Source organism: Mirounga angustirostris, unplaced genomic scaffold, assembly GCF_029215605.1.
Source record: "Mirounga angustirostris isolate CCGP_5_RB_7025 unplaced genomic scaffold, mMirAng1.0.hap1 SCAF_17, whole genome shotgun sequence".
Taxonomy (NCBI): Eukaryota; Metazoa; Chordata; class Mammalia; order Carnivora; family Phocidae; genus Mirounga; species Mirounga angustirostris.
In genome coordinates, this window is record NW_026991725.1 from 49,005,014 (window position 1) to 49,030,672 (window position 25,659).

The 25,659-nt window shown below is 51.0% G+C and overlaps 1 protein-coding gene across 2 annotated transcripts in view; it reads left to right on the forward strand.

Moving 5' to 3' along the window:
* Positions 1-1,453: 1,453 nt before the first annotated feature.
* The window catches only part of USP43 (ubiquitin specific peptidase 43), a 54,416-nt gene continuing 30,210 nt past the window's right edge, over positions 1,454-25,659 (forward strand). For both annotated transcript variants that reach the window (XM_045888159.2, XM_045888160.2), the window contains exons 1-5: positions 1,454-1,975; positions 10,138-10,269; positions 18,387-18,490; positions 23,750-23,842; positions 25,350-25,485. In XM_045888159.2, the coding sequence (XP_045744115.1) occupies positions 1,454-1,975; positions 10,138-10,269; positions 18,387-18,490; positions 23,750-23,842; positions 25,350-25,485 (987 nt within the window). The remainder of the gene's footprint in view (positions 1,976-10,137; positions 10,270-18,386; positions 18,491-23,749; positions 23,843-25,349; positions 25,486-25,659) is intronic.

Sequence of the window (25,659 nt, forward strand, 5' to 3'; positions counted from 1 at the left end):
GTGCTTTCTCAAAGAAACCGTGGGTTCTTGGAGATCCTGGGGTAACCGTCAAAGGTGAAATTTCGTAGATGCTTTTTTGGGCAAGGGAAGGCAAGGGAATGGCCCTTGTGTATTAATCATCCGGATGGGTGTCTTTTTTCCAGAGAGGGTAAATCATGGCATTTTCCAGAACACTTTACGTCTCCAATGCACAGTACACTTTTTTGTTCTAAGCCCGTTCTTTAAGTAATGCTTCCTTTTTTTTTTTTTTTTTTGTGCATGAGATCACCTGCTGGGGCCCTATGTGACACATCAAGGCAGATATTTTAATAAATGATCACTTATCAAATAAGTAACATTTCAGGGCGTTGATGTAACAATGCGTCCTGCTGATGTCTTTTTTGAGCCAGACATTGATGAGAAATTCTTCTGCGAGACTGTGCCTGATTAATTATAAACCTGACAGTTACAGGGTCAAGTGAGCAGAGGCCCCCAGGGTCACCCAGGGAACCGAGGGCGGGGCGAGGCCAAGCCAATTCTGATTGGGCACCAATTCGGCGAGGGGCCTGCACAGGGGGGCGTGCCTGAGAGCCGGAAAACTTCCTGGTAAGCAAACACCGAGGTTGGAAAGAGCCAACCTGTGGGCTCGGCAGCCCGCAGAGGCGGGTCGAGTTCCGGTTTCTTGGCCTCCGTACAGGCGCGAACCTCCCTGGGCCCGCTTCTCCTCCAGCTGAAGCGAGGACGGTGAAGTCTCGCTTGCAAGTTTTGGGGAAGCGACTCTGACCTGGCCTGCAGTTTGAACAAGCAAACCACAGCCATCCCGGATGATTCTTCCCAGGGCAACGCGCGGCTCCCAGTTCTGGAAGGACTCCCGGACCGGGCAGGCGGGCTGGAAGGAGGTGGCGCCACCTGTCCGCACACACCTGCTCCTGCAGGCGGGCGGACCCCGCCGCGCACTCCCCCAGCCGGCCCCAGCTGCCGGTGCGCGTCTCTCGCTGCGCCAAGAGGCGGCCCTTTGGAGAGTCCTCCTCTCCCTGTTCTGCATATTCACCTGCACGGGATTTCCAGAAACTGAGTCCAGCCGGGGCTGGGCAACCCACCAGGCGCTTTCCAATGTACCACCCCTCTACTGTTCGACAGCTTGCAGGCTGGCGGGAGTGGGAGTGAAATTCGGGGCGTCGGTGTGTAAGAGGTCAGGAAGGGTGGGGACCCAGAGCCGCCGAGTCCCGCGCCTCCGCTCGCGGGCGGCGCAGCGGGGCCGGGGCCGGCGGGCGGGGGCCGGTGGCGCTGCCCTGGGCGGGCCCTGCGGCCGGATTCCCGCGCGGGGCGGGGCGGCTCCGCCCCTGGCTCCGCCTCCGCCCGGTCCCGGCACACCTGGCCCGCAGGTAGCCGGCGCCCGCCGCCTTTCCGGGGCCGTCAGGGCCGGTTAGCGGGGCGCCCGCCTCGCGGCCCGAGGGCGCGCGGGCCGGGAGCCATGGACCCGGGCGCGGGGGCCGCGGCGGGAGAGGGGCCGCCCGCGCCCCGGCCCCGCCGCCGCCGCCGCCGCTCCCTGCGTCGCCTGTTCAGCCGCTTCCTGCTGGCGCTGGGCAGCCGCTCCCGCGCGGGGGCCTCGCCGCCCCGGCCGCGGCCCCAGCCCCAGCCGGGACCCCGCGATGGCGACGGGGACGGAGAGGGGGGCTTCGCCTGCGCGCCGGGGCCCGCCCCGGCCGCGCGCGGGAGCCCCGGGGAGGAGCGCCCGCCTGGCGCCCAGCCCCAGCCCCCCGCCGGCGACGGCGCGCGGCCCCCGGGCGCGCAGGGCTTGAAGAACCACGGCAACACCTGTTTCATGAACGCCGTGGTGCAGTGTCTCAGCAACACCGACCTGCTGGCCGAGTTCCTGGCGCTGGGGCGCTACCGGGCGGCGCCGGGCCGCGCCGAGGTCACCGAGCACCTGGCGGCGCTAGTGCGCGCGCTCTGGACGCGCGAGTACACGCCCCAACTTTCCGCCGAGTTCAAGGTAGGCAGCGCGCCCTCCTCGCGCCGGGGCCGCGGGGCCGAAGCGCGCGCCGCATCCGCAAAGGGTCTTCTGGGGGCCTTCAGATGGCACCTCGCGCCGCCGTTCGCCTCACGCCTTTGTTTCGAGGTGATGTTCTGCGCTATCGCTTGCAAACGTCTTCTCTGAATTTCTCCCAGGTGTTTTTTTTGGGGGGTGGGGTGGTGGTGGCGGGGGAGTCGATTTGAGGGATTCGGCATTTTTGCATTCAACAAACTTGGGTTGAAGTACTGAAGGCCTTTGGGTCTTTCTAGCGCCACGGGCACTTTCCAGTCTGCAGGCGTGTGGTGTGGGAGGCCTGACCCCCAAGGCCAGGGCCTCGGAGGAAGGAGGAGGGGGACGCTGGCGTTGAGATCTGAATGAGAAGCACGCAGCCGGGTCACGGCGCCAGGAGTGCCCGGGGAGAGGGAACAGAGAGCGCCGGGGCCACAGGCCTGGGGGCGCGAAAAGAGAACTAGTGGCCTGGGGGCGTGGATGAGGTTGGTCAGATCCTGCAAGGTCTTAGAGGCAGTGGTAAGGAGTTTGGGTTTTATTCTTGAACCCAGTGGAAGCTGAGATCCCGTGCGCCGGATACTGTGCTGAGTGCCCCGGGGAGGGGGGCAGTGGGTGTGCTCTGTTGGAATTGGCATCCTTTTCTTTAGTGCACGTTAAATCGCCCACCATGCCTTGGTTTGGGGTTGCATTCACTGGCCCCAGGATCACCGTCTACTTACCCTGCGCTGTAGGGTCACGAAGCGCTGGAAGTTATGTATGTCACATCCCCCGGGCTTAAGCGGTGTGTTTGGGATCCCAGCTGGATTACAGAGTTCCCGATAATTGATGCGCATGACTTGCTTCCTGCTACAAAACCACAGCTCTGGGCGGAGAGCTGAAGCTCCCCATAGACTAGGGGTTGTTCTTGGGGGAGGGGAACCTGTCAGTGTTCATTCCACAGGCATCACCGCTCTTGAGTTTCAGCCCGAAAGAGCAGTCCTTGCCATGTGATCCACAGGGTGTCAGCCTCCCCTTTCCTCTCTCCCGCTTCCGCTACTAAAGCACCGTTCTGCAGGAGTTAGTGGGTCGACCGGGTGTCGTTAATATTTCCTTTTGGCAGCATCCGCCTTCTCAATAATGAGGCAGTACGGTAGTTCCCTCTTATGCTTGGGGGATACATCCCAAGACCCCCAGTGGGTGCCTGAAACCATAGATAAATACCAAGCCCTACCTAATAGCTATGTTTCTTTCTACACACACGTACATACCTACGGTAAAGCTTACTTTATATAAGTCAGGTACTGGAGGAGATGCACAGCAGTAACTGACCATAAAAAAAGAACAGTTATAACAATATACTGTAATAAAAGCTGTGGGAATGTGGTGTCTCTCTCTGCAAATATTATATGCTGTACTCATCCTTCCGGCGAGGATGCGAGGTGATAAAATGCCTAGGTGATGAGGCCAGGAGAGGCGAGGGATGTAGGCGTTGACACACAGTTGATCTTCTGACCTAAGTCAGGTTTGACCGCGAGTACCTGAAACCACAGAAAACTTAGGATGTGGGGGACCACTGTAGGGTGTAGTGGTTAAGAGCAAGGTCCCTGGAACTCCGTGACCTCGAGCAAGTTACCAAATCCCACTGTGCCTCAACTTTCCTCCTCTGTGAAATGGGATGGCAGCGGTACCTACCTTATTATCAGATCATTGGGAGGATTCATTGAGTTCTCTGCACAGCGCTTACAACAGTGCCTGACCCCTGGGAAGCTTTTGTCATTCCTACCATTCAGCCTGCTCACCTACAGAGACCAGGGGGAGGGAGGGAGGGAGGGAGGTAATGTTTTGCAGACCTTTCCTCTTGCCAGGTGCATTCTCACGCAAGCCCTGCCCCAGTGGGAGAGACTGGAGTAGCTTGAAAAAAATCTTGCAAATTAGTAACCGCTCTCAGTGACTCACTAGGATTTCCTGTCTCACCCCTGCTCTCGAATCCCCAAGACCTGGACGCTCCCTGGGAGCCCCGGGGGACTGGAGGATAGTCAGGTTGTTAATTGTTAACGAGGGTGATGTCATCCGAGGTTTCCTGGGACTTTCTGGGTAGCCAAAAAGAGCTTGGATGGAGCAGAGGAGGCCAGCATCTGGGCTTTCAATAAACCCTGCTGATGCAAATCTAGGTGGGCTCCTCTTATTTTATAGATGACGAAACATCCCTTCGCCCAACAAATATTTCTGGAGCGTCCCAACGCTCTCCCAGGAACAAGGAACGCATGAGAAGCCCTGAGTGCAAAACCTCCTGGGGCCGCTTTCTAGGAGTTCCCTGTCCAGCGGGAGAGGTGGGTGTTAATGAAATGATCACACAGGCACGTGATCGGAGCTGGTGACAAGTGCTGGAAAATCAAAATACAAGGCATTCACAGCAGTTCCGGCAGGAGCAGGTGATGGATGCAGGGAACGTGGGAGGGGGTGTCCCAGGAGAAGCAACCTTCAGGAGAGGTCAAGTAAGGACAGGGGAGGGTGGGGATGCGCATTTCCTGCCGTTCACTGATCGCCAGGATCGCCAATCACCAGGGCAGGTGGAGCTGGGGGGGCCTTCTGTGGGCGGGGCAGCATAAATGCAGGATTAAATAAAATAACGGAAGGGGCTCTGGGGTTGCTCAGTCGGTTAAGCCTCTGCCTTTGGCTCAGGTCATGATCCTGGGCTCCTGGGCTCCAGCCCCTCATGGGGTTCCCTGATCAGTGGGGAGTCTGCTTCTACCGCTCCCACCCCCCACCTCATGCTCGCTTCCTCTCTATCAAATAAATAAAATCTTTTAAATAATTAATTAATTAATGGGAGCCTCTGTGCCTGGGCAGAGGGACTGGAGAATTGTTTGGGGACAAGCCACAGGTTTTGTCAAGGAATTGGGTCTTTTTTTTTTTTTTTAATTATTTATTTATTTATTTGAGAGAGAGAATGAGAGAGAGAGAGAGCACATGAGAGGGGGGAGGGTCAGAGGGAGAAGCAGACTCCCCGCTGAGCGGGGAGCCTGATGCAGGACTCGATCCCAGGACTCCAGGATCATGACCCGAGCCGAAGGCAGTCGCTTAACCGACTGAGCCACCCAGGCGCCCAAGGAGTTGGGTCTTGAGGAGGGATTGGTAGCTTCAGACCGAGGAAGAGGGGAATGGAGAAGGGCCCAGCATGCTGGAGTGAGTTACCCCAACCCCAGCCATGCAGATGGGCTGGCTTCGCAGTGTCCTCTTTCCTGACCTCCCAGGCACTCAGCCTATAGACAGTAGGACCACTCTGTTTGAATAGCACATGAATAAATACATCGAAACAAATCCTGCCCGCAGTGTTATCTATGACACTTTGCTTCTCTAATGATGTCATTAAATACGTGCCTAGTATAAAAACTCAGAAGGTGCTAAAAGTGCAAAAAGTGATTTGGAACTCCATCCTCCAGAGACAACCTTCGGAAGCATTGCTGCGTTTCAGAGCGTCTACACGTTGGAAATTCCAGTGTTGTATCCTGCATTTTTCACGTAAATATTGTCATAAGGCTCTCTCCTGGCCATTACAGCATTCTGTAAAACTTAATTTTAAATGATTGCATAATATTTCCCTCAATGAACCAGTCCCTGCAGAGGCATTTACTGTACAAGTTTCTAGTTATCACACTATTGAAGATCCCTTTGCTTAAATCATTGTCCTCCGCTCTGACCATTTCCTAAATTTGATCCCTTGACGTGAACTTATGTGGTCAAAGCAACAATGGGACTGTTTTATTTTTATGTGTTTTTTTCTTTTTGAATCATCATCGTTGAGGTATAACTTATGTCCCGTGCAGTGCACCCATTTAAAAAAATCAAGCTGGGGGCGCCTGGGTGGCTCAGTCGTTAAGCATCTGCCTTCAGCTCAGGTCATGGTCCCAGGGTCCTGGGATCGAGCCCCACATCAGGCTCCCTGCTCCGCGGGGGGCCTGCTTCTCCCTCTCCCACTCCCCCTGCTTGTGTTCCTGCTCTCGCTCGCTCTCTCTCTCTGTCAAATAAATAAATAAAATCTTAAAAAATAAAAAATAAAATAAAATAAAATAAAAAAATCAAGCTAGGGGCGCCTGGGTGGCTCAGTCGGTTAAGCGACTGCCTTCGGTTCAGGTCATGATCCTGGAGTCCCGGGATCGAGTCCCGCATCGGGCTCCCTGCTCGGCGGGGAGTCTGCTTCTCCCTCTGACCCTCCTCCCTCTCATGCTCTCTGTCTCTCATTCTCTCTCTCTCAAATAAATAAATAAAATCTTAAAAAAAAAAAAATCAAGCTACCCCTGACATGCAACATTGTGTAAGTTTAAGGTATACAACGAATTGATTTGATACATTTATATTGCAATATGATTGGTGTATTTAGCATCAGATAACATCTCTATCCTGGGTCACACGGTGATCATTTTTTCCAGTGTTGGGAACGGTTAAAGGCTGATCTTTAGCGAGTGTAATGTTTCAACTCACTGAACACAAAGAAATAGCATCTCACTTTTATTTTTATTTCTTTGATTAAGAGTGAGGCACAGGTTTTTTATGCTTCTTTACTGGTGAGACTGCGCCTGGATTTTCCTGTCCATGTTGACTGTCCATTCTGCCTGCTCTCAACGCTCTTTTTACTTGTTTCTGTGAGTTCCTCAACCCTCATCCTTGCCACAGATATTTTCCGCAAACTCTCCTTCCTATCCCCAATCCTGGAAGTTGTAGATTTATTTACATCATACCTTTTGATAAAGGTTCTGTGTTATGTATTTCTAGTTTTCCCATGGCTATATTAAGGATTTCAGCCATCTGGAGTTTATCTTAGCTTATGTACTTAAGCATCACTTTCAGACGTACAATTTTAGACATACAGTATGCTTCACGTGATACACTAGACGCATTGCCTTTTACAAGCAAGGATGATCGCTCTTATATTTTGGAAGTTCTGGATGAAACAGTAAGACACGAAATGGAAATGGGACAAAAGAGATTGAACAGAAAGGAAATTGCTAGATGGGTCTAGAAATCCCTATTGTAGCATTACGGCGGTCACTAACCAGGTCAGAGTCAAGACAGAAAATCAAAAGCAATCACCATTTAGAATGTATGAAAATTAGATTTCATTCACGAAAACCCCTGGAAATAGGAAATAATTAGGAATAATTTTGTAAGAGATGTGTTAAAAATTGAGTGTTGAGAGAAACGCATGTGCACACGCAGATAGAGCTGTGTCAGGTTGCAGGGTAGAAGGACTAGATATTTCCATCCATCTCTTCCAAGGGAGGATTTCGCTTTAATACAGCTCCGGTCACATTTTCATAGACTTTCTATGTGAGTGTCTTCTGTTAGGAATCAATAGGTCAGGTTATTTTGAAAAAGCCCAAACTCTGTACAGATACCTGCCAGAGACCATTCTAATCAGAAAAAAAACCAAAGAACAAAATTCACTGTAAAAAAATTTTGCAGGGTACAAAAAAAAAAACAACAGTCATCACTTACGGTCCCCATCCTTCAATGATAACCATTTGTTAATATTTTGCCATGTATTTCTGGGCTTTTCTAGCTATGGATATATATATATCCATAGCTCAAGTAGGTATTTTTGCACTTTAAAAGAAAATGATAGGATCATTGATTTTCTTCTCATTATTTCTCAAGCATAATTTTTAAGGCCAGCTGAGTGTGCTGTAAGTTTTCCCCAGGAGACTTCAGTACTTAGCAGTTATCTTTGCTCATAGCTCTCATTTCCTTATGCCAAATCCCCCAAAGCAGAATTAACTCTGTTTCTATAGAAGGACATTTTCAAGGCCCTATCCTGTCTGTCTGTCTGTCTGTCTATCTTGGAATTCTCACATTCTTTCTGGAAGGGTTGTATGGCTTCCCAGCCAGGCTAAAATGAAGATCGTCTGTCTCAAGGGATTAACATGATTCGCCGGAAGGGAATGGGGTTCACATGGAAGGAAGAAAACATCAAGGTGTAGACTGTAGAATTGGAAAAATAAGGTCTGGGGCATCTGAGAGGCTGGATTAGCTGGAGCTCTCAAACAACGTGGGAAGGTGGTGAAAGATGGGGACGGGGCCAGACGGGAGGAGGGTGGATTGTTAGGTGGTGAGTCAGGGGAGGTTTGAGTTGAGGCATGAAGTTACCCAGCTGGGCTGTGCCCCGGTGTAGGCTGAGGGCTGGCAGGGGGGAGAGTCCCGGGGCCGGGCTCCTGTGTGGATCAGCCGCAATTAGGACTCTGGTGGGAATGTGTTTCTACTGAGGGGCCACAGAGACAAATTGGGAACGGGATTCCAGAATGCTTGGCACTCACTGACGTGGGTTCAAGAGAGAATCTGAAAGAAGGACACTGATGTTAAGAGGAAGAGCAGGTTTTGGAGATTTTGAGTTGGAGGCGGCTGCTGCCCCCAGAGAGAGAATGCTGGTACTAAGGATAGATAGAGTGGGATGTTGAGGGTGGCTAGGCGTTGGGTAAAATACACAACGCCCAGTTAAATTTGAATTTCAAATAAACAACGAATAACTTTTTAGTGTAAATATATCCCAAATACTGCATGGGACATACTTATACTAAATGCAGTCATTGCTTATCTGAAATTCAAATTTAACTGAGCCCCTTGTATTTTTATTTGCGAGATCTGGCAGCCCTACTTGGAGGTCAAAGGACAAAGAAGCCTGGAGGAAGAATCCAAACTAGATCCTCCAGTGAACCCCGAACTGGAGTGACAGGGATAAAGACTCCCAGCCAGTATTTCAGCTAATTCAGTCTTGAATTGTGCTTTGTCATATCCTAAAATTTCCTTTAAATCCCAGTGGAAGGATTAAAGAAGGAAAAAGGAAAAAGCCCAGGCTGGTTTGATTCGGTTGGCAGTAGTGATGAGGATCATGTGAGTCCACAGCTCCGACGGCTCCCAGGACGGGGTGGGGCTTGACGCCTGGCTGCATCTAAGGGGGTGGGGCTGGGGGTGGGGTCAAACAACCACAAGTATACTGTGTGCACGTGCATGTGTGCAAACACGCAGACGAGGGGATTTGCTTCCTCTCAGATGTTCATGCTTGCACATGCATTTAAAAAAAAAGGGGGGGGGCGCCTGGGTGGCTCAGTGGGTGGAGCGTGCAACTCTTGATCTCGGGGTTGTATGTTCAAGCCCCAGGTTGGGTGTAGAGTTTACTTAAAAATAAGATCTTGGGGCGCCTGGGTGGCTCAGTTGGCTAAGCGACTGCCTTCAGCTCAGGTCATGATCCTGGAGTCCCTGGATCGAGTCCCGCATCGGGCTCCCTGCTCGGCAGGGAGTCTGCTTCTCCCTCTGACCCTCCTCTCTCTCATTCTCTCTGTCTCAAATAAATAAATAAAATCTTAAAAAAAAAAAAAAAGTTCCCTGGAAAGATGCTTGAGAAAATGCTGGGTGCCGGGGGGCTGGGTGAAGGGAAGACTTTTCATGATCGTCTTTTTTTATGTCTTGAATTCTTTAAGTATGTCCATATGTTACCCTTTAAAATAAACCTTTAAAAAAAAAAAAACAAAACCTGGAATATGCCTTCCCGTAGAAAATGACAACGTTGCTGCACAGAGGGAACGTAAGCGCCGAACCTATTGTTTGCCTTGTTTTCCCTGTTGTAACCCCAGTCCCTACAATAGTATCTGGCACTGATGGACAGAAGGGGTGGAGGACTGGCTCAGCCATCGTGTGATCTGACCACAGAAGTGTGATTTCACACCCACTAGAAGGAGGCATGGGGGGGTGGGTGCATGCGTGTTTAGGGCAGCCCAGTTCACCGTGCCGCCACCCTGCGGTCTTTCCCAAACAGAGCACCAAAGCCATGGGAGTGAATGAGTCACCGACGGAGAGAGTAAGACAAGATGCTTCCACCGGTGGTGGGAGCTGAGTGCCAGGGACAGAGATAGACTGATGGAGGCGGCCAGGGAAGCAAGCGCCCTCGCCATCAAGGGACAAGAGCGTCCAGATATTCACCCGAGACAGCCCTGTGGGTTTCCAAAGGACAGGACATAGATCAGCAGGTGCAGGCCAGAACGTTCTCAGCCCATGCTGTCTCCATGTTGTCAGCCCCGCTCAGGGCTGAGTGGTGCTTACAGGTCCCAACTTGGTTGTTCGCGGGGCCAAACTGACCCTCTGGTTTTCTACTTTCCTCCCAGAACGCTGTTTCCAAGTATGGCTCTCAGTTCCAAGGCAATGCCCAGCACGACGCCCTGGAGTTCCTGCTCTGGTTGCTGGATCGGGTGCACGAGGACTTGGAGGGCTCGTCCCGAGGACCGGGGTCCGAGAAGGTGGGTCACTCATGAAACACCACGTCGTATCTGGTTTTCTTTTTTTCCCTTGAATATGTCCTCGGTCTTGAAATTCAGTTTCTTGGGCTCCTGTGTATTTTGGCTCCTGCATTCGCAGAGCTGTTCCATGCTCCTTTCTCTTAGCTCTGTTGGCTGTAGGCGTGACATTTCCTCCCATGGCAGGATTTCTCATCCTCTGTCATCCCAGGAATCTAGTGAATAGGGTTTTCCTTTCATTTTAAAGTTTGACAATCTCCTTTTTGTCTATATTCTGTGCATTAGTATGGTGCCATAGGAGGCCGTGAGTATTTCAGGTTTTTTTAATCATTATTTTCTTTTCTTTCCACTCGTTTTAAGATTTATTTATTTTTAGGGAGAGAGAGAGCACAAGTGGGAGGGGCAGAGGGAGAGGGGGAAAGAGAATCTCAAGCAGACTCCATGCTCAGCATGGAGCCCGACGTGGGGCTTGATCTCACGACGACCCCAAGATCACGACCTGAGCAAAAACCAAGAGTCAGACACTTAACCAGCTGCACCAGCCGTCAATATTTCAGGTGGTACGATGTTACCTCTTCCAGTCCTTTTTCTCCAAACACAGGATGGATGATTACATGTGTGCACTCAGCATTCCTAGATTTTGATGAAGCCCCAAATCTCTGGGAGTAAGAAAGCACTAAATCATCTGTAAGAGCCACAGTTAATTGATATATCAGTTGTGTTCTCTGCGGGCTTCGCTAAATAAAGATCAATGAGGGTTCTGCTCTCACGCTGTCCTTTTATCTCTCACTTAAGAAAGTCAAAGCGAGGGGCACCTGGGTGGCTCAGTCAGTTAAACATCTGCCTTTGGCTCAGGTCATGATCTCAGGGTCCTGGGATCAAGTCCTGCATCGGGCTCCCTGCTTGGCGGGGAGCCTGCTTCTCCCTCTCCCCCTGCTTGTGCGCTCTCTGTCTCTCTCTCTGTGTCAAATAAATAAAATCTTAAAAAAAAAAAAAAAAAAAGTCGGGCGCCTGGGTGGCTCAGTTGGTTAAGCGACTGCCTTCGGCTCAGGTCATGATCCTGGAGTCCCGGGATCGAGTCCCACATCGGGCTCCCTGCTCGGCAGGGAGTCTGCTTCTCCCTCTCCCACTCCCCGTTTGTGTTCCCTCTCTCGCTGTGTCTTTCTCTGTCAAATAAATAAATAAAATCTTTAAAAAAAAAAAAAGCCAAAGCGAGTGAAGTCATTATCCCCTTGAGTGAGCGAAGTTACTCTAACAACATCCATGAATAATTGGCTGTAATTTAAAGAGGTGTCACAAGCTTTGGTAATTAATCAGACACCTTGGTTTTGATGTGTCTCAAAACTGATCCAGATGCAGCCACAAGAACAAGAAACTTTCTTTGTTTTAAATCTGGACACCTTATTCCTGTGCTTCTCAATTTAAAAAGAACCCTCTGGAAGCATGTCTTTCGGGGGTCACCTGCCGATCCCTGCATTATTTGCTTGGTGTCCCATCATGCTAGAGTAATAGAGAAGGAATGGTGGTCATAGTGACGTAGGATGAGCAAGGCTAGAGATCTAACGCGCACCTGATAGCTATCATTAATAATTCTTTCTCGAATACCAGAAATTTGCTAAGAGACCAGATTTCAGGGGCACTCACCACACACAGAAAGGTAGCCAAGAAGATGCAAATGTTAACTACTTTGACTGTAGGCTTCATTTTGCTATGTATATGCATATCAAATTGTCACATTATACACCTTAACTCTACCATATTTATTTAAAAAAGAAATGAATGGTTCAGGAAGCTGAGTAATTTTTTTTTTTTAACGTGTCCACAAAGCCGGCTGTAACTTTGTTACTTTCTCTTATAAAACAACCAGTTGCAAGTTTAAGAAAAGGAGGGCAGAAGCTTAGATGTCTCAAATAAGAATAGACCTCTTTTAAACAGTATAATGTAATTAAAAGCTCAGAGTTGGACAGAGCTGCAAGAACAGCCCTTATGCTCAGGAAGGCAGTTGCAGAATGCATCGAACAAGGAAAGTAGTGATTGTATGCTCCTCAGATCATGTCTTGGGAGCGTTATATACAGTCCGAGTAACTCTTTTTTTTTTTTTTTTAAGATTTTATTTATTTGACAGAACACTGGCAGAGGGAGAAACAGGTAGAGGGAGAAGCAGACTCTCCGCTGAGCAGGGAGCCTGATGTGGGGCTCAATCCCAGGACCCTGGAATCATGACCTGAGCTGAAGGCAGACGCTTAACCGACTGAGCCACTAAGGCATCTCCTATAGTCTGAGTAACTCTTGTCATCTATGGAGTGCTGCTAGGATTATTACCTCCATTGTATATGTGGGTAAACCAAGAATCAGAGAGGTTGAGTAACCCTCCCAAAGCAACACAGCTCAAGAAGAAACAGAGCTAGGGCTCACATACAAGGGGGTCTGGCTTGAAAGCCTGTTTTCTTATTTTAACAAGAGCCACCCCAGCCACCCCTAAAACACATAAATGAAACAAAGCAAAAACATCACCACAACTCAAAAGTTAACAGTGTTTTATGGGATTGTGTGTCTGGGCTGTGGGCTTATGGGGGATTCTTCTTTGAAATGCAGTGATTTTCTGTTGATCCTACTCAGATCCTTTTCATTGCAAGCGACAGAAATTTACCTTGATCCAACTTAAGGGAAGGGCATTTATTGGCTTTTATACTGTGTAATCCAAGGCTTGTACCAGCTTCAGGTAAGGCTGGATCCAGGGACTCAGATGATACCCCCGGGTCTTTGGCTTTTTGTTTCTTGTTGGCTTCATTCTCAGACTGGCTCTGCACACATGGTGGCAAGAGGAGCCTCTACAGTGCTCACTTAGCCTTTTTTTTTTAGAGAGAGAGAAAGCGAGGGAGAAGAGCGTGCTTGCATGCACAAGTGGGGGTTGGGGGGAGGGGCAGAGGGAGAGGGAGAATCTTAAGAAGGCTCCACGCCCAGTGTGGAGCCCATTGCGGGGCTTGATCTCATGACCCCAAGATCATGACCGGAGCCAAAAATCAAGAGTCGGTCGCTTAACTGACTGCGCCACCCAGACGCCCAGTACTCAATATCTTCTTTAGAGTATTTGGGCTGGGTCGCTTCTCCAAAGAGAAGAATGCTAAGCAGAAAACTATGCCTGCCCACCAAAACTATGTCCACACTGTATTTCCATAATCTTACAGTGAACACATTTTGAAAGCAGAAGGATGTATTTTTTAAAAAGATACTGTGTATTGAATATTCGTTTTGTGCCACACATCCTGCTTGATGCTTTTTGTGACTTATTTCACTCCTGATGCATAAGAGACATCCAGTAAACTCTTTTTTTGTTGTTGTTTTTTTGTTTTTGTTTTGTTTTGTTTTTTAAGATTTTTTATTTATTTATTTGACAGAGAGAGAGCACATGAGAGTGGGGAGGGTCAGAGGGAGAAGCAGGCTCCCCGCTGAGCAGGGAGCCCGATGCGGGACTCGATCCAGGGACTCAATCCCGGGACTTGATCCTGGGACTCCAGGATCATGACCTGAGCCGAAGGCAGTCGCCCAACCGACTGAGCCACCCAGGCGCCCTCCAGTAAACTCTTGAATGGTTGAATACGTTATGTAGCTACCCTGCTGTAATGTCTGTGAGGCTGGCTCATGTTGCACAGCTCATGAAAAGTTAGGGAAGTGGGTGGGGAAAGATCACAGAGAGGTTAAGTAACTTCCCCCAAGTCACACAGCAAGTACGTGGGAGAGCCAGGACCCACGTCTAGGAAATGGGTTTCTAGAGCCGGGTTTCTCAAACTCTGCACAGTCCATATCTGGGGCTGGGTAATTCTTTACTGGTGAGGGGGGCCGTCCTGTGCAATGTGGCCTCCGCAGTATCCCTCTACCCACAGGATGCTGGTGACACCCTTCCCCTGGTTGTGACTGACAACCAGTGTCCCCTGGGGGGGCAAAAGCACCCACTGGTTGAGACCCTCTGCTCTGGAGCCCTTGCTCCCAAGCACAGCACGCCGCCCCCAGGCCTTTCTTTAATGTTGAGTCTCTTTAAGCCGAGAGGTTTTCACCATTACTAGCATTTCTTTAAGCCGAGAGGACCTGCTAGGAATGGTTTTCACCATTACTAGCATTTCTTTAAGCCGAGAGGACCAGCTAGTAATGGTTTTCACCATTACTAGCATTTCTTTAAGCCGAGAGGACCTGCTAGCAATGGTTTTCACCATTGCTAGCATTTCTTTACCATTACTAGCATTCTGCTAGGAATAGTTTTCACCATTACTAGCATTTCTTTACCATTACTAGCATTTCTTTACCATTACTAGCATTCTGCTAGGAATGGTTTTCACCATTACTAGCATTTCTTTACCATTACTAGCATTCTGCTAGGAATGGTTTTCACCATTACTAGCATTTCTTTACCATTACTAGCATTTCTTTACCATTACTAGCATTCTGCTAAGAATGGTTTTCACCATTACTAGCATTTCTTTACCATTACTAGCATTTCCCTAAGCCGAGAGGACCTGCTAGTAATGGTTTTCACCATTACTAGCATTTCTTTACCATTACTAGCATTTCACTATTCACCATTTCACCAAAGCAGCCACAGTTGGCCTTCCAGTCTCCAAGGCGTCCTTCTGCTAGATGTTCTCCACACTGAAGTCGGAGATGCCTTTTGAGAAAGGACAAAAAGATCATGTCGCTCTCCTTCTTAAATTTCTCCGGCGGCTTCCTGTTGTACCTCGCACAAAATCCAGACTTCTGGCCGGGCCTGCCAACCGCTTGGCCTGCCTTCAGGCCCCTCTGCCCCTTGCTCATTGATTGTTCTGGGCCATGCTGCCTGCTTTCAATTTCCTGTACGGGCCAAGCCTTCAGGACCCAGGCAAGAACGGGGGGTGGGGTGGCTGTTGGCCACAGAGAGGAGCTTGCCCGGTTCTTCGCTTGACCTGATTGAGACCAGAGAAGATCTTTTTCTCCACCTGGGGTGGAAGCATCTCCTGAAATTTGCTCTCAGAAAACTGGGCCACCTGCGGAGGCCTGGCTGGGGACGCTTGAAGGTAAAGCCAGACCCGGCACGAAACTTCATTTTCCCTTTCCAGGAGGAAAGGCACTGTCCTCTGTAACTGAGCGGGTTTTTTTTCTTTCTTTTTTTTTTTTCTTTTTGAGGTTATTTCTGTTTCAAAACATGTGAAGGCCATACAGCTAGATGTATGTGAAACTGGAAGAGAAAACATAAGGATCACTTTCTTCTCTGTCATCCGGATGGGTTCTCAAATGATTTCATCCGGTGAAAAGGGCGTATTTTTACCATCCTATAGACAGCCTCACGTAGGCAGTCTTTTGGGCAGTTAATTTTCCAGGAATTGCCACTCTTGTAGAATCAAGAATGGGGGGGGGGGGGGACCAGGAAGCTACCATTTATAAAGCACCTAGTGTGTGCCTTGCAGGACACACATAATTTTTTAAAATTTTAATGGTGCCTTCGTGAGATGGATGTGACATTCCTGTTCCTTTTATCTATTGTTTTTTTAAGGTTTTATTTATTCATTTAACCAAGCAAGAGAGGGAGAGAGCACAAGCAGGGGGAGCGGCAGAGGGGGAGGGAGAAGCAGACCCGACGCGGGGCTCAATCCCAGGACCCTGGATCATGACCTGAGCCGAAGGCAGACGCTTAACCGACTGAGCCACCCAGGTGCCCCACTCCTGTCCCTTTTAGACGTGGAATGAGGCTCAGAGAGATGCCCAGGGTAGCTTGGCCAGCAGAGTGGAGCCAGCCTGGCCGGACCTCCTGGTCCACGTTTCTCGAATGACCCCGCTGCCTCTGGGGATTTCCTCCTTCTACACCCGCTCCTGGGCGATCCTGCCCACCGCCACGCCTGACCCCCCACGTTATCACCCGGATGCAGAAGCACCTGTATCATTGTGAGGTCTTTGGCTGCAAGTAACGGCAACCAACTTCAGATGACTGGAGAGAGGATGGAGGTGTAGCAGGCAGGATCAGAGGGGAGATGAGAACCAGGCTTGGACCCGGTGAGAATCAGACAGCCCTTGGAGGGGGGTGAGGGCTGGGGGGTGGTTCACAGTGGCAGAAACTGCTGGACTCTGGCCCAGACACCGCTGCTGGAATCCGTGTTTTCAGGCTTTCGGTCACTCTGCTAGTGATTCACGGGGAAGGACCACCCCATCAGTCTCACTTGGGTCACGTTCCTGTCCCTTGCGAAGGGAGGGCGGGACCCCCGATTAAAGAGCTTTCCCACCTCCCCATGGACTGGGCTCAGTATTCCAGAAGGGGCGCCGTGACCAAGGAAGGGGCCTCAGCCCTGAGCAGCCACAAATGCCAGCGTCTGCTCTGCATCCAGGGTCCACCCCTTCCAGCCCCCCATCACCTCAAACTCTGGCATGCCCTTCTCGGACCCACTTCTGCCTTCGATTTCCCCTCCTACGCTAATGGAAGACATGCATTCTCCGGGCACCAGATGGGAGCTTGGAGCTGTTCCTGCTTGTCCCCTCCCCCTTCCTTTGCTGCCCCACTGAGTGTTCCATTGTGCGCCGCGGACACAGGGCATCTTGAGTCCATCCCCCCTTCCCATGCTCATGGCTCATTCTCCAGCTCTTCCCATTATGCCCCGGGCCCTCGAGCCTCCTGATCTGTGTCCTTCCCCCAGACTCGCCCTCCTGCATCCTGTGCACGGTGGTCAGTTAAAGCATCTCTCCACGCATGGCGCCACCACGTGGGTTCGAAACCCATCGGATACTCCCCGCCGTGTCTTGGCGACCACAGACCGTGCTCCCTGTTCTGAGTTACATGTATGTCAACTCTTTGAATCTCAGGACATCCCCCTGAGGTAGGCACTGTCATTCAGCATCCCTTTCTAGAAGCCGGGAAATCGGGGGGCCAAGGGGTTAAGTAACATACTTGGCTGGCTCAGAGGTTGGGCAGCGCTCCCAGAGGAGTGCCATTTCGGAGGGATTGGGACCCTGGCCGCTGGAGTCCGGAGGCAGATTCTCAATCCTGCTTTTGTGCTGTTTACTGAACTGGGTAGTCATCTCTAGGACATGGAAGGGGGCCCCCACCCCCACCCCCCCAGCGTGGCCCCGTTTTCCACCTCCCTTCACACATCTATGTGCTGGTCAACTTGAGCTTCACAAAACCACGGGGCCAATGAGAATGTTCCGTCCTGAGTATTTGCCCCAATCTTTTATTACAGAAAATTCCATACAGATGGAAACGTTGAATGAATGATACAGTGAATACCTCCTGCCCACCGCCTAGACTCTATAGTTTACATTTTACTAAAATTGCATTATCCTGTATTTGTCCATCTATATATTCCTCAGTCTATGGTTTTCCTCCCCTTACTGCTTCGCGATGTGTTTTAAATCCACATTTCAGATGTTGGCATGCTTCACCCACACACTTCACGTGCGTCCCTTTCTCCTGGCTTTTCGAATATGTTGGCCATAAAGCCCGGGGTGACGGGGCCACCAGCCTTGGGATTCTCACGGCCACCAGAGGCCGGGAGAGGCAAGGGGTGCGTTCCCCAGAGCTCCCGCATCCCTGTTTGTGCCATGGGGATGCTGATTTTGGATGTCTGGTCCCCAGAACTATGAGAGAATACATTTCTGCTTGTTTTAAGCTGCCAGTGTGTGCGAATTTGCTGCAGGAGCACCAGAAGGTGGGTACAGAAGAGGATGCAAAGAGGGGCACAGTAGGACTGATGTGGGGTGAAGGAGCGAAGCCTCGTGTGCCTGGTGCTCGCGTGCAGAGGGCTCCCGAGGAGATGCGGATGGGGCGGGGTGGTGGAAGCAGGGAGGTGTGGTGCGGAGGTGTTCAGAGCCTACCAGCCTGCCCGGTGTCGACACGCGGGGCCCAGCAGGATGGAGATGCGAACAGGACAGTCGAGACAGAGGTCACAGCAGAGGTGGCCGAGGATGTGGGAGCATTCCCAGGCTTCCCGCTTCAGCTCTGCTCCCTCAGCACCTTCTCTGTCGGGGGGAGTTTGGGAGGTCTGGAGGCCGAAGGAGCTGTGAATTGTGGAAAGTCAACAGAAGGGCCAGGGTTCAGTGGTCCGGAGGTGCCGGAGCCCTGGGAGCCGGGCCTGACCTTGCTTCCTTCCCTCATTTCTTTGCAGCCTCAGCCGGAAGCCAGCAGAACCCCCGAGAACCTCCCGTCACCATTGGCTCAGCTTTCTCTAGGCCCAAGCTTTGTGCAGAGCCACTTTCAAGCTCAGTATAGGTAAGAATCTGGGTAAGAGTGGGATGGATGGGCTTGGAATGGGTCGCCCAAACTCGTATGCCGATAACTGGTCTCCTATTGATGACAAGACAACAGAAACACCAGTGCCCTTCTCTCTCCCATTATAGATCCCAGTTAACCACTCACTCCTCTCGGGTCTGGCGGTTAGTGTTTCTTCTTTCCCTTCTTGCTGGCTCCTGGGCCTCCCATCCCAACCCCAGGGGGTTCTAGAGCGTGACTGTGGAGGTCAGGGCTTCCCCAGCAGGCAAGGCAATCATTCTTGTTTGTTCCTGCAGCCAGAGAGCCCAGATTACCAAGTTCTTCCAAGTTCAAGATTTCCCAGCAGCATGGACGACGTAGAAAATAATTACACGGCCTTTGACTTCAGAAACGTTCTCTTTGGGCTTTTTATATATGTGACAGTTCAGAGATTCGGATAAGGCAGCATATTTCCCAGTACTATGATGATTTAGTGAAGGTAGTGATTGCAGTGAGAGGGCAACACGGGGAGAAACCCCCTGGGCTTCTCGGAGGAGGCGTGCCTTTTGATGGGCTCTGAAGGATGACTAGGATTGAACGGGTGAGAGCGTCTTCAGCCAGCACGGAACCTGCTCACACGTGGGAATGAGCGTGATAGAATTTCGGGGAAGCCATCAGTTACAGAGAACCTCCTCTTGGTGACACGCTACCCTTGGTAGCTTAGCATACTGGGGAATTAAAAAAAACTCTTCGAAATGAGCCTAAGTGTTACTGTTGTACACGAAGTAAGGCCCATTTCTTTCCTGCGGTGGCATGCACAGAGCCAACCTCCGTTTCACAGCTGCCGACCTTTTCTAGCCACCGAAGCTACGCCCAGGGCATCGGCCTTACTTACCTGCCCGGAGCGGAGGCTGCTTGAAACGAAAATGAGACAGGAGACGAAGAGAGGAGGAGAAAGAACATAAGGGGAGTTTAAGGTCAGGGTAGGTTAGACTGTGGGGCAGGGACACCAAGAATTGCCACCAGGTACCGCTCTTGGTGTCTTTGTACAATCAATTTGCTTATTTCTCGGCTCATTCCGTTCTCTCTGCCCACTCCCCGTCCTGGGCACACATGCTCACTTTCTTCCCTTCTTCCCAACATTTGAGCATCTGTGCTTGTGCTTGGTCCACTGGTTACAGCGAGGAGCATCACTCCTTGCCCATGAGCGAGAAATACCAACCAAATACCCCCATGTGCTCTCTGGATATTTAATTCCAGATAGATACGCCCTCGATGTTTACTGTTTCACCTACTACGGGCCACTGCCCTTCTCGGCACTGGAAGGGAGCTGTGAACAAGGCCCGGCCCCCGTTCTCATGGAGCTCACGTTCTGCTGGGGCAGGTGTTCGGTAACACACCACACACGTCACGGCAGCTCGTGATGGTGATAAGACACAGCTCGGGGTGTGGGGGAGGCAGCCAGCCTTAGATAAGGTGGTCTGGGAAGGCTTCTTTTTTTGGTGGGGGGGACATGTGAGCCGAGAACCGAGTGACAAGGAGTCAGCTATTCACGTATCTGGGGACAGGGTCATCCAGGCAGAGAAAACGGCCGAGGCAAAGGGCCTGGGGTTGGAATGACGTTGGCACCGCAAGGGACAGAAAGGGCAAGGTAGCTGCCAGGGAGGGAGGGGCGGGAGGTATGGCTGGAGCAGTGGACGGGGCAGGTGTCCTGGCCAGGTGTGGGTTTTCGTCTGAAGGGCCCAGGAAGCTGCTGCAGAATTTGAAGCTGGGTGTGCTATCCTTTTCAATTTCAGAGATTACGCTGGTGGTTTTTTGGGGGCTGGAGGGAGGCTGGAGCAGCTGAGGGACCCTGGGAGAGGGAGGGTGCCTGGGATCCAGGGGTGGCCAGATGCGTTGCTCATGAATTTAAAGGTGCAAGGGGGAGGCACTGAGGGAAAGGGGAGAAGCTAGGGTGACTCCTGGGTTTTTATAGCTGGCAGGTGCTTTGAGGTGCGTGTTCCTGGTGGGAAGGGAAAAAAAACTGTTTTCTTTTACACTCTCTCCTCCTACCATGCTTACAAACCTGCCGGCACCAGATGTGTGGGTGCAGGGTGCTTTCCCCACACCAGGCTGTTCTGCTCTGCGCACACAGGGACGGGGTGTCCTACAGTGTAACTCCCACCCGACACTGAAGCGCTCAGTCCCACAAGACTGCTCCCCCCCACGCCCCCGACCCCCAGGTCCCAGATTGTCTCCCGTGCTTCTGACTGGCCGGCTACAGACCGGAGGTTCCCCCGACCCCCTCGCAGTTTCCGTAGTTTGCTAGAGCTGCTCACGGAACTTGGGAAAACCATTTACTCACTGGATGAGCAATTTGTTATAAAAGGATACGATTCAGGAACAGCGGGGATGGGCTGCGCTGGGCCAGGTGTGTGGGACGGGGTGCAGGGCTGCTGTGCCCTCTCGGGGGGCCCTGCCCTCCAGCCTCTCCAGGGGTTCAAAGCTCTCCAAACCCCTCCTGCTAGGGTTTTTGTGTAGGTCTCATTACCTACCTGTGATTGATTGAATCATTGACCCTTAGTGATGAACTCAACCTCTGGTGCCCCTTTCCTCCCCTGCAAGTGCCAACCCTCTAATCCTGGGTTGGTTCCCCTGGCAACCAGCCCCCATCCTCGGTGATCCAGGGGCCATCCCAGAACCACCTCATTAACAGAACTGCATATGGTTGTCTGGGGCTTATTAGAAAGATGGACCTTTTTGCCTCGGGGCTCATCCCTTAGGTAATCCCAAGGGTTTTAGGAGCTCTGAGCCAGGAACTGGGACAAAGACCAAATATATATTTCTCATTATAAGTCAAAATATCACACGGTCTCTGACTGGTGTGGGGTGAGTCAGGGGAGGATTCCTGAGGAAGGGACGTTTAAGCCGATCCGATATTAAGGACTGCAAGCGCCCTTTGGGTAGGTTCCTGTAGGATGATGAGTAAGAAGCAAGGTGTTCAAGCTTCCAAAAAGGAACCAGTGACAGCTAAAAATACCCGCTTTGTGCCGGATCGTCTGGAGTAAAGAAAAAATTGAGTAAAAAAAAAAATGTCTGTCTAGGTGAGGGCTTCTGAGCTGTGGGAAGTGATTTTCTGGGGTGGCCGGTGGGCCCAGAGATGGAAAGTCGCTGTGATGTCAGCCCTTCTGTATGAAATTGGAAGCTGGGGGATTTATTGTGGGTTAATTCAGAGACCCCTGTTCACTGAGGTTATCCCTCCCCTCCTTTTTAGGGTGTCAGGTTTTTCACCTTGGCCGGAGGAGAGGAGGAGGAATGGGGTCAGGGTGCTGGACTAGGTTATGGACTAGAGGAGAAATAATTGGTTGTTCCATATGGTTATCACCACAACCTAAAAACATCGGTGAGTTTAATAACCAAGGATTAGTGCTGCGTTGGAGTTTGGGCTATGGGAGGGTGTATGTGTGTGCGTGCGTGTGTGTTTTCATTTCTTTGTCACTCGTGGCTTTTATCCACAGAAAGTCTGGTCTGGTCCCCATGACAGGCGGCAATCCCTGTTAGGCTTTCTCAGGTACGCAATGGGTGAAGGTAGGAGAAGGATCAGGAGAAAGGGTGGCAGGGGGGACCCCACAACCATCGGGTCTCCCTACCACCTGGAGCTCGGTGTCTGATACACCATTTTACCAACACATTACCATCATTTTCCCAATGGGAAAATTACCGGAAGCCGCAAGTTACTGGATATTAAATACTCAGGTCTGTTACCTAAAGTCATGGATGGTGTGGTGTTAACTTGTCCCCTGGGGAGCTGACCTGCTCTGACCAGCTCGCTTAGGGTCGCCTTGGCCAGCACCCTGAAAACCTCGGGGTTTCTTGCTTGTCCCTGGTTTTTCCCATTCTCTCTGCTCAGCGGGAAACCGCTGCAGCTGGACTCCCCGCAGAGACTTGAAACCTGGGTGTGATACCAGCCCCATTTTCCTTGCTGACTATCATATAGGAGCATGACTGTCGGCTGGGTGGTGGTCCATTTTCCCAAGGAAGAAGGCCGTGTAGATTTCAGGATGCACACATAGCATCCAGAAATCCCTTATGTCTTGGAAGAATATGGTCTGTCATATGGTTAAGGAAATTAAACTGGAGTCCCCATGTGGAATATAAAAATTGCATTTTACTTTCAGGGACAACATGCTCTTAAGTAAGGGAGTGTTGAGTTTGAAAGTTTAAAGAATGTAAGTCAACTGTGTGTATATCTACTCTTGACAATCAGTGCTTCATCGGCTTATACTAAAGACTCTGGAGGAATGGTGATGAGCGCAGACTCTGGAACCTGAGCCTAGCTTTGCCACTTAAGAGCTGTGTGGTCCTTGGGAAAGTTGCTTAACGTCTCTGTGCTTCAGTCTTCTTGTCTGCAAAACGGGGATGATCCTGGTGGTTATGGGTAGTAAGTGGGTTAATACAAGCCCAGTGGTCAGAATAATGCCCACTTCTTAGTAAACGCTGTTTCGATATTAGCTCTTTTACTATTAGCTGCTTTTCTCTGAGCTTTGTTGCTTCACTGGTACAATGAAGAGGGTGGACTCCTTTGGTGGTTCTGCATCCTGCCTGAGCCTCTCCCGGCCCCCCACCCCACCCCCCACAGACTCTATGGGAGGAGGGTTGAGACATTTGCGTTTTTAGAAAAGCTTCCTTTGTCATTCTAGGGCACAGTGAAGCTAAGAACTAGGGGAAGGCATGGTCCTAAGATTCCTTCCAGCTTGCAAGTCAGCCCACTGTTTCTGTCTCGCGGGGTTTTTGCTTCCCTTCCCAAACTCAGCGCATTGCCACGTGTGACTAAACCTTTTTTAAAAATTGAGGTAAAATCACGTAACGTAAAGTTAACCATTTTAAAGCGTAGAGTTCCGTGGCACGTACGTTAGTGTTGGGCATCTAGCACCTCTGTCTAGTTCCTAACCATTTTGATCACCCCAAGAGAAAACCCGATACCCGTTAAGCCCTCCCCACCCTTCCCCTGCACCTGGCAGCCACCAATCCGCCTTCCATCTTTGTGGCTTTACCTCTTGTGGATTTATCCAGTTATCCACTGATGGATGTTCGGGTTGTGTCCGCCCTTTGACTCTTGTGAATAGCGCTCCTATGAACACTTGAGGACAAGTACTTGTAGGAATCCCTGTTTTCAACTCCTTTTGGGTACGTATCTGGGAGGGGAATGGCTGGATCACATGGCAATTTTATATTTGACTTTTTGAGGATCTGCCAAACTGAGTGCGATTCAGCTTGAAACTTTATTTTTTTCCCTTACAGATCTTCCTTGACCTGTCCCCACTGCCTGAAACAGAGCAATACCTTCGACCCCTTCCTGTGTGTGTCACTCCCCATCCCCCTGCGCCAGACGAGGTACGTGAGCGTGAACTTGACTCCCTCAGTCCTTAGTCCTCCCTGGGTACCTTACGGCCTCGCACCTGCGGCTCGGTCTCTTGCGAGTCTCAACCAGCATTTCTGTAGAAACCAGCCTTAGAAGGCTGGTGATGTTTGGCGACCGAATGTGACAAAGTAAAAGGTTGCCGCGTCCCTTCTCTAGCTGACGAAGGGATTATCCGCAGTGCCTCCGTCTGTCACGCCGTAGCGGGGCTTCCGAAGTCTTGGGCCTGCTCAGAAGCGGGCATGGGCCGGTGGCCGGTCTGGACCTCTCAGCAGAACCAGGGGCAAATCTGGGCGGGGGGGGAGCCTATCGCCACCTGCTTTTCCCGGCTTTGTTTCCACGGCCTTTTGGCTCACTGTGAAGGTGCAGGGAAACGGTGTCTCTAAGGAGCAAAGGAAAAAGGGGAGGGGGTGTTGAAGGAGAGGAGAAAAACAGAAAAGAGGAGAGTAGTAGGGTCGGGTAAGAGGTGTGGTGGGCTCGGCTTTTTAAGCGTAAGAGGCACACAGGGCAGGCATTCCAGAAGTCTAGGTCTTAAAGCCATTAAGGCATCTGGCCAACGTCAGTGTCATGGAAGTTTGGTGAGTCCTCCACTGGTCTTGAGACGGTGGCATTTCTTCCTTGTGTTCTCCATCTCCGAAAATACCATCTGTCTTGCCCTCCGCCTGCTGACAGTCCCCCATCTTTAGGATGCAGATGAAGAGCCAAAGCTTCATAAAGCCTTTCCTGGCAACATTACGTAATACCCCATTTCTGCTCCAAGTTCCTGTGCTGTTCATCATCCGTGCTATCCCTATAACACTGGCTTGTCCTTTCTTGGGTGACCCGACCAGGGGATGCCTACTGATGGATGTGAGCTAAGACTCTTGGCCTCATGCGCCAGAGGACAGGGGTTGGGACCACTGACTCTGGGGCTGGACTGCCCGGGGTTCCAGTCCCAGCTGTGGCAGTGAGCTGCGTGAATCCAACAGGTGTTCCAGGAAGGGGCAGGAGAAGCAGAAGCTGGAGGAGGGAGCCCCAGTGTGCTGGTGGGGACAATAGGAAGTAGAACGAGAGATTCCAGAGAGTGTGGGGGCGGGGAGGGGGAGAAGGGAAAGTGTCCTATTACTAAGGGCAGTTTCAGTAAGGAGGGCATCATAATAGTGTTGAACCCTGATAGAAGAAGCTTGACCCTTTCCCATCTCAGATTTCCAACTTTGTTTTGGCTTACCGTGATCTATTGGACAAACAGAACCTTGAGATCACAGGTCTGTACTGTGATTCTTAATCAAGTACCTTTAATTTTTCACTATGGAAAACTATACTTGAGCTGAGACCCTTTGGAGATTTGGCTCTCCGCTGCCACCTGGTGACAGTATACCTAAAGTACAGTGACCCAAGCAGGAAGCAGAGATGTGAGCCCAAGTGTTGGACTTGACCCAATGTCAATGGTGTTGACAGTTCATGTCTGTCCTTTAAGGATGTGGACGCCTTCCTATTTTCCAGATTCTTGAGCGTCACCTTGGTCTTCCCCTCTAAGAGCCAGCAGTTCCTGCGGGTGGGCCTGGCCGTGCCGATCCTCAGCACAGTGGCAGCCCTGAGGAAGATGGTTGCAGAGGAAGGCGGCGTCCCTGCGGATGAGGTGTGATGGAATGGCATGGGGGCCTGGTCACTGAATGTCGGAACGCTAACTGGGCCAGCTGTGTAGGGCTGTGTAGACTAATTTCTGGTTCCCAGGTGACTCCCTCGTGACTCATGAGTTTCTGTTTGATTGGTGTCTTGATGACTGAGCCTTGACCTTTCCCTGCATTTACAC